The sequence below is a fragment of the Nicotiana attenuata genome, unplaced genomic scaffold (genome assembly GCF_001879085.1).
Source record: "Nicotiana attenuata strain UT unplaced genomic scaffold, NIATTr2, whole genome shotgun sequence".
Classification (NCBI taxonomy): Eukaryota; Viridiplantae; Streptophyta; class Magnoliopsida; order Solanales; family Solanaceae; genus Nicotiana; species Nicotiana attenuata.
Window position 1 is genome coordinate 257,652 of NW_017671112.1, and position 9,498 is coordinate 267,149.

Sequence of the window (9,498 nt, forward strand, 5' to 3'; positions counted from 1 at the left end):
AATTGCATAACCAACAAATGAAGAATGTGTGGATGAAACTGAAGGCATTGAGAGTAGCTTTGAAAAAACTTAATGTGGAGGAATTCAAATTTATTAAAAGGAAGATAGAAGTGAGCAGAATTGAACTTGAGAAAGTGCAGCAAGATATAAATTTTGACAGCAATGCAGAAATGTTGTAGAAAGAACTGATGATGAATCTGGAGAAATGGAGTATGATAGAAGAAGGGGCCTTAAGACAGAAAGCCAGGGCAAAGTGGATACAAGTGGAAGACTCTAACACCAGATATTTTCATGCTGTGATGACAGAAAGGTGCCAGAGAAAACAAATCACTGAATTACAAGCTATAACTGGGAGCAAATTAACTGATGCAGAGAGTATCCAAAAGGAGATTGTGGAATTTTACAAGGCTCTGATGGGAAGTGCAACTCATATGCTACCTGGTATAGACAAGGAGATTATGAACAAAGGAGCCAAACTCAGCAAGTAACAAAGAATAGAACTGTGTAGAGATGTGACTAATGAAGAGATATATGATGGACTATGCTCTATTGGTGATGAAAAAGCACCTGGAGTAGATGGTTACAATGCTTTCTTCTTCAAGAAAGCTTGGCATATTGTTAAAGATGAAATCATAGCAGCTATTATGGAGTTTTTTAAGTGTGGGAAGTTGTATAGAGCAATAAACTGTACAGCTATAACACTAGTGCCCAAGGTGTCTAAACCTAAAACTGTAAGAGAATTCAGACCAATTGCCTGCTGCACTGTCCTTTATAAGCTGATCTCAAAGATAGTGGCAGCCAGGATTCAGAAAGTGATTGGTACAGTAATAAATGAAGCACAAGCAGGGTTCGTACCAGGAAGGAAGATTGCTGACAACATAATATTGGACCATGAACTAGTGAAAGCATATACAAGGAAGAATCTGTCTCCTAGAGTTATGATCAAGATTGACCTTCAAAAAGCCTGACTCTATGGAGTGGAGCTTTATGAAACAAGTAATGGAGGAGCTAGGATTTCCACAATTATCCATAGGATGGGTTATGGAATGTGTGCAGACAGTTAACTACTCTATTGTAGTTAATGGTGAACCTACAAGACCCTTCAATGCTGCAAAAGGGCTAAGGCAAGGTGACCCCATGTCACCTTTTCTGTTTGCTATTGCTATGGAATATCTAAGCAGGAATCTAGCTAGTTTGAAAGAGGAGAAAGAATTCAAATTCCATCCTAAATGTGCAAAACTTGGGATCACTCACTTAAGCTTTGCAGATGACCTTTTACTGTTTGCTAGAGGTGATTTGAAATCTGTACAAGTAATGCAACAGAAGTTCAAACAATTCACTAAAGCATCTGGATTGCAAGCTAATCTAAGCAAGAGTGAAGCATATTTTGGAGGTGTTCAAGAGACAAACAGACAACAAATATTATAGTGCTTAGGTCTTACAAGTGGAGAACTCCCATTCAAATATTTAGGAGTTCCTTTATCGACAAAGAAGCTGAGTTTAATGCAATGGCAACCACTGATTGAGAAAATGACTAAAAGAATTACTTCTCGGACAGCTAAAACCCTCTTATATGCAGGCAGAGTGCAGCTAGTTCAGAGTGTTCTATTTGGGGTTCAAGCATTCTGGGCACAGATATTTATCCTTCCAGCTAAGGTGATTAAAGTAGTAGAGGGGATATGTAGATCATATGTTTGGTCTGGGACAAATGAGATTACCAAAAAGGCTCTAATGGCATGGGATAAAGTATGCTTACCAAGGGCAGGTGGTGGACTCAACATAATCAATTTGAAGCTGTGGAACAAGGCAGCTATTGCAAAAACAAGCTGGGATTTAGCTCACAAACAGGACAAGCTATGGATCAGATGGATACATGCTTATTATGTCAAGAATCAACTATTGAAGACATTGAAAGTTCCTCAACAAGCATGCTGGATGGTAAGGAAAGTGATTGAGTCATACAGTATATTTGAAGAGGTGCAGTTCTCACAGAATCAGAAGAAGAGCATGATCAGACAAATATACCTACACCTACTGGGAAATTACAGAAGAATGGAATGGAAAACATTGGTGTTCCAAAATGCAGCAAGGCCAAAAGCTAAGTTCATCATGTGGTTGATGATCCAGGAAAGGTTAATGACCTGTGACATGTTAGTTAGCTGGAAGATCAATGTAGATCTGATTGTGTGATGTGTAAAAAAGAAAAGGAAACTAGAGATCACCTATTCTGGCACTGTGATTATGCAACTCAAGTGTGGAACAGAATGTGCAGATGGCTTGGTAAACAGAAATTGGGAAATGGCAACTGGCAGCAATTTCTTCAATGGTCCATAAATGAAGCAAAAGGGAAGACTGCTTATGCGATGATATTCAGAATGATGTATGCCGAAGCTGTTTATCATATATGGCTAGAAAGAAACAGAAGAGTATTTGAGAAGAAGAACACGAATGAGGAGCAAATTCCAAAAGATATAGCATATATAGTTAGTGCTAGAGTCACTCCTAGGAACAAACATTTTGTGTATAGTTTATGTTTCTAGGAAGATTAGTATAAGGAGTAAACAAAAGATTAGCAAGCTGTGTTAGCTTAGCTCTGTTATGTAATTACTTTTTGGTGATTAATAAAAAGAAGTTAGTTACCAAAAAAAAAAGATGATTAATTTACTCAAGTCTCGTCTGCATTATTAGAACCACTTTATTGTCATGTAAAAGAGAGATATTCGGAGAAACTTGCCCCTGTATTTTTTCCTTTGAAATTAGATTTTATATTTTAAAATTTGTTACCTAATTATTTTTTATTAATTAATATTTTAAAATTAACTCAATTATTTGAATTATTAGTAACTGATAATATTTAGGAACATAAAGTATGTTATAAAAGATATCTAACTTAATTTAGTTTTTAACTGTCACGACCCAAAATTCACTAAGGGCCGTGATGGCGCTGGACACCGCTGTCAAGCAAACCAACCATAAATGCTTAATTTAATTCTTATCATAATAATTTTGAGAATTGATATCTTCCTTCAATTCAGATAGTAAAAGATAATCTTTTACGAAAATAAATAAAAATATATTTAGAAGTAAATACAGAATACCCCATAATCATTCCAGAACCCGGTGTCACAAGTGCATGAGCAATTTCTAAGAAATAATGTAATACAACAACCGTCCGAAATATAATATTGGACAGAAAGTAAATACAGTAATCTGAAAGAGACTCTGCTGGCTGCGGGTCGTCTCGAGAAGTGCAGCTCACCTAAGTCTCCGTATCAACCATGCCCACTAGGCCACTAGAGATGCATGTGCATGTGTAACAAAAATGCACAGCAAGTGTAGATGAGTATGAAAATAACGTGTACCCAGCGAGTATCATGTCTAATCTCGAAGAAGTAGAGACGAGAGATCGACTTCGACACTTACTAGTGGTCCAATGATAATATAGTAAAAATGTGAGGAGATCATGTATTTTATAAAAATAAATAATTATAATTCATAAAGCCAGATAGTAGGTAAACAGCTTCCCAAATAATAATGGATTTCCAAAGATTTACTTTTCATTATCTTTATCAATTTATCTCCGGCCAGGAAAGGCAAATATCAACATTTATAAATCTCAAGATGCGCATATCCTGCCGAGGTCGTACGGCCCGATCCAACATAAATGTAAAATGAGCACTGCCGAGGGTCGAACGACGCGAACCGTAGATGCATCTATTACCCCGCTCGCGAATCATACATGCGACGCGATCAAATTTAAATAAACAATCACCCTGCTCGCAAATCGTACATGCAGGTACATATAGAAATACATGCTCGACCAACCAATTAAGAATTTATCGAGGAACATTTATCCAAATGAAAGCCAATTCTCTTTTAACGATTTAAGAAAATGAAGTTTAATCCTTTTAGAAATTCATTTACCAATTCGATAGGATTTAAGCCATTCAACTGTCAATAAGATTACAGATATTCCAAGTATAGCATGCTTTTGGGTCCTAGACTACCCGGACTTACACATATTAGTAGCTACGCACGGACTCTCGTCACCTCGTGCGTACGTAGCCCCCACAAATAGGAGCACATAACCAATTACTTCACCTATGGGGACAATTCCCTCTCACAAGATTAGAAAGGAGACTCACCTCGCTACGAAGATCCACAACCGGCATTCCACGCCCTTCCAAAGACTCGAATCGATGCACAATGCTCCAAAACTAGCCAATAATTATGCAAATCCATTAATATATGTTCAATTACTCATTACAATCCAATTTACAATAATTCCTAACCCCGATCGAAAAGTTGACGAAATTGCCCTCGGGCACACGTGCCCGGATTCCGAAATTTTTCGAAGATTAAGGTTACCCATAGCCTCACGAACTCAAATATATAATTTACTCTCAATTTCATACCCAAAATCGTTGTCAAAATCCAAAATATCCATTTTCTAGGTTTTTCCTCAACCCCAAGTTTCTACGAATTTTCATGCTCAAATCCGAAACAAAACCATGTATTTAACGTCTAATGAGTGGGAACAACATACCTTGACATAGATGAAGAAAATCTCTCTTCCAAAAGCTCCAAAATCGTCCAACCTGAAGTGAAAATGGGTGGAAATGAACCAAATCTCGATTTTTAAAGAGAGCTCACTGCCTCTAGTCCTTTCGCATCTGCAGTCTCTTGACCACTTCTGCGGTCCTGCAGCTGCGGACCAATTGCCGCTTCTGCGGTCCAGGGCTCCCAGCCCACTCCACTTCTGCGTCCTCTCTTCCGCAGATGCATTCCCCCATCTGCGGCAAAATGACCGCATCTGCGATCCCAGCCTAGCCTTCCATTTCCTCTTCTGCGGTACGAAGGCCGCTTCTGCGGCTCCACACCTGCGGCCCTAGTCTCACAGGTGCGCTTACACCAGCAACCAGCAACTTCAGCCCTTTCCAAAAATCCATTTTCGATCCATTAATCACCCGGAATCCACCCGAGGCCCCTGGGACCCCGACCAATCATACCAACCAGTCCCAAAACACATTACGGACTTGCTCGAGGCCTCAAATCATATCCAACAACGCTAAAATCATGAATCGACCTCCAATCCAAGCTTAATGAACTTTAGAATTTCAAACTTCTTCATTCGATGCCGAAACCTATCAAATCACGTCCGATTGACCTCAAATTTTGCACACAAGTCATATTCGACATTACGGACCTATTCCAACTTTCTGAATCGGAATCCGACCCCGATATCAAAAAGTCCACTTCCGGTCAAACTCCTCAAAAACCTTCAAATTTCTATCTTTAGCCAAATGACTCCAAAATGACCTACGTACCTCCGAATTCACTTCCGATCGCGCTCCCAATACCAGAATCACCACACGGAGCTATTCCCGGACTCGAAATCCCAAACGGACATTGATAACACTGAAATGCACTTCAACCCAATCTTATGAGATTCTTCCAAAATGCTAACTTCCATAATAGGCGCTGAAACGTTCTCGGGTCTTCCAAAACCCAGTCCGGACATACGCCTAAGTTTGAAATCATCATACTAACCTGTTGGAACCTTCGAATCCCGATTCCGAGGTCGTTTACTCAAAAATCCAACCTTAGTCCATTCTTTCAACTTTAAGCTTCCGAAATGAGAATTCTCTCTCCAAATCGACTCCGAATTTCCCGAAATTCAACTCCAACTGTGCGCACAAGTCATAATACCTGAAATGAAGCTGCTCATGGCCTCAAACTGCTGAACGACGCGCTAGAGCTCAAAACGACCGGTCGGGTCGTTACATTCTCTCCCACATAAACCTATGTTCGCCCTCGAACGTGCTAAGAACTGCGCTGGAGTTGTCTGAAATCGCTGTTTAACACCTCGAGCACCTACCTGTGCTAACGCAACTCCATCAAGCACATTAGCTCGAGCAAATCTAAAGATATTCGCTTTCATTCAAGGAAATAAGCTTAGAGCCCAATTCCAACGTCCTGGATTCTCTACCAGGACTGTTTCCAACACACGATCACCATATCAATCACTACACGCTGTGCCCAAACATGACTTCATACCTTTGCTGAATTCACACCTTGTACCACTTACTCATAGGACCACAATAACATTCCCTGAACAAATTAGTCGAATTCCACAAATCTGATGCTCCGAATGCACCTCATGATATATATATAAGTCTTGCTCTAACTCTTACAATACCGCCACGACAGAAGATGTGTAAAAATTCATAACCAACTGCCGAATCAACAATTCATTGGGTATATGCTCCTGTCAAGAACCATCACCTTTTTCCGAACCAAATAATGGTCTTTGTTCCTTAATATACTTCATATAATCAGATTGCACTGATCCTAAATCCAATGATCTCGTCTCACCCAATACGACCTACTCAGGAAAAAAGCCACCTTGGGCATGATCAAAAGTCTCATATGATGCCACAATGTGCCTATAGGCTATCAATTCGAACATGATACAAAAGGAAAACGAACTCTGAAAAGGAAATCCAATTACCTCGCTCGCGAATCATACATGCGATGCGATCAACATAGATAAACAGACACCCCGCTCGCGAATCATACATGCGACGCGGGCACACAACTAATATGAGTTTTCCTCAGAAAAATAGGAGGCAAAACACATAAAAACCTATATAAGGAGCTGTACTCAACCTCACACTATTGCGGCGCGCAACCCGATCCAAACAACATACCCATGGCGGCGCCACCCGATCCGCGCATAAAATTCACATAAGGAGATACACCGAGCTAGATTGCTCATTACAACAAAATATCGAATGTCGGCCACAAGCACGCTAAGAGCATGGTACCATCCCTGGGGAGACATATAGCGCTATAAGCTACAAACTCAAGCACAACTGAGGTGCGATATACGATCCGAATCTCAAGAGCCATTCAGCTCATATAACATCATCTCAACGCGAAACCTCAACACATAAGAAATTTACCAAGCCATTTCACAACTCACACGACACAATGTAATATTACGTGAAATAGCCGATGCTGAAATAACATCCCACGGCTGAATACTCCTCCATAAGGAGCGCTATGCCGAAATGAACACATCCAGTCTGAGATAGAGCCCATTTCATACTTAAACCCATCCACCGAGCTCCGGCCGATTCTGATTGTACCGAACTAGGTCCAAAATCTTTCCTGGGTCCATAATAACCCCCTTTTTTCCATAACACACAAGAACAACCATCATAACCGAAGTAATCCTCCACAGTCCACAACCCAATAAACCGTGTGCCCTCCAGGCATCAATTTTCAATTTAACGACAGCACTACAATCTTCATACTTGATTTAATTCTTCAATCAATCAAGTGGCTACACGACACACCAATACAACCTTCCCGTAGGCACGCTCCCACAACCTTTCGTAGCAGATAACAGGTCTGTACATCCAAACCACCGTCCGCACTAACGCTGAAAAGAGATCAAGAATCCTTAACCAGAATGCAAAGCCTTTTTCACATAACACCGATCTCAGATGACGCTGAAGACAATACCAGCTTACCTTAAACATCGAAACTCCTTTCCTGCTCATCCGAGCTCGTGAAATCCCTTTGTCAACACCGAATTTCATACTTGATCCTCACTTCCAATTCCATACCACTCACTGCACCCAACATGCCAACATACGATAGAACACGATTTTCATCATAACTCCGGAACCACTAATAGATTAACACTTCATCATATAAAAACTTTTTACTTAACTTATTCCAAGAGAACCATAGCAACACACGAGTAAATTCCCATAATCGTAGAATATGCAAATCTCTAAATAGTGGTCTAAGCCACCACAGCCCTTCCGGGATCCGCCTACACATAACAGGCCACAACAGTAGAATACTTCTGAATAACATCAATTACGGCGGCCGACAAGCCTCACACGTACCGTCACAAATCACTTGCATAACTTGATCGCGCTGAAGGAATTGATCACTGCCACCAATATGCTAATTCAACTATGGCTAATCCATCTATCTTCTTCTAATTTATCCTTGATTGCCTTAGAAATAATAATAACTCCATTCAACATATAACATACTCCATCCGCACTGATCCCGATTGACCTTGAATCACGAGACCATGCTGTCTCAAATCCCACGAACCATTTCATACCTCCCAATTGCTACACTGCAGGTCAAACATCATAGAACCTTCTGGGCACCTTCTCATAAGCTGCTACAAAGCTTGATCCTTAACTGTCCCTATAGGCTCGAAACCATTAGGCACCACACTTTACCCCTTTGAATCCACTAGGACCGTTGTTGAGAGCCACCCGCTCTGACTTGGCCCCCGAATATAATCAACTCCATAAATCGTCTAGCACACGAATACCCTCTCGACGAAGCACCCGGCGGAATCACTTCCCTTGAAGCCCGCATCTATACAAGGCATAAATCCTGAATCCTCCCCCAAGTATAAAATGAGCCAATAAGGCCAACCATAGCACACCTTTAACAATTCCTTTGCTCAAATTACCACTTATGTTATTTTCCCGTAGCTGAAATGACCCATCAATGCTGATAACCAGAAACCTCACAAGTAGTTAACCATGCAACCCTAATCATAGGCGGTGGGACTCTCCCACTTAGCTTGAAGCCACTATTACAACTCTGGAATTCACTAGGATCCTTTATCTCTTATTGACATAACCTTGCGCAATCAACCGCCAAAATTCTCGGAATCTCTCTGTAAAACCCCCTTTTATACTTTGAATCATCAACCCCATTCACACGATCGATCTCTTTGCTGTATAGCCAATAAAATTCTTCGCAGAAGCTTCGCCAACCATGCGACCGCCGATCTACTCACTAGAGATAACCCACAGGTGGAATTTACGCGCCGACATCTCCCAACGCTGCTGCACGGGGTACAATCACTACGACATCAATAACCTCTCCTGAGTCCGTGCTCACTCTCTAGCTGCACAAGTCCATTCACCCCTCGTGGACATCAATTAAATGTGCGGCAACATCCTTCCTATTCAAAGTTATGTTGTATCCTTCTTTATTTCAAGCAGCTCCTTTCCGTTATATCAAATCTCCTGCCGCATAATAGCCCATACTTCAAATTAAATCCGTAGACCCCAATCACCAATTGCTAAAATTCTCAAATCATTTCAAAATCTCCTTGAGGTGCGTAGTCATCCTACCACAAAGCCCATATGCAACTCCGCCACTCTCCCACTTTGGCGGAACTCACCCCTTTAATCGACTACTCGACCTTTGCTTCTTATACTTGACCTTCTAGAAAATTTAACCACCGCCTAACACTCCCCACATGTCCTTCCCCATCCTTTGCTGCTTAGTTGTTGCCTTAAATAAAATCCACCTTTGTAGAACTTGAACCCACAAATCGCTACTAACTTTAAACTTTTCCGAAGATCATCGATCTCAAGCCATCAACATTTGGAACACCGATTCAATCCTGATCCACCCCACCCCGCGATATCTAACAATCGCTTC

The 9,498-nt window shown here is 40.9% G+C and overlaps 1 protein-coding gene across 1 annotated transcript; it reads left to right on the plus strand.

Annotated features, from left to right (window-relative positions):
• Window positions 1–1,530: 1,530 nt before the first annotated feature.
• On the plus strand, window positions 1,531–2,540 carry LOC109205989. Its single transcript, XM_019368757.1, has 2 exons — window positions 1,531–2,132; window positions 2,273–2,540. Exons 1-2 carry the CDS (start codon window positions 1,531–1,533, stop codon window positions 2,538–2,540), a joined length of 870 nt encoding a protein of 289 aa, XP_019224302.1.
• The last annotated feature ends 6,958 nt before the right edge of the window (window positions 2,541–9,498 follow it).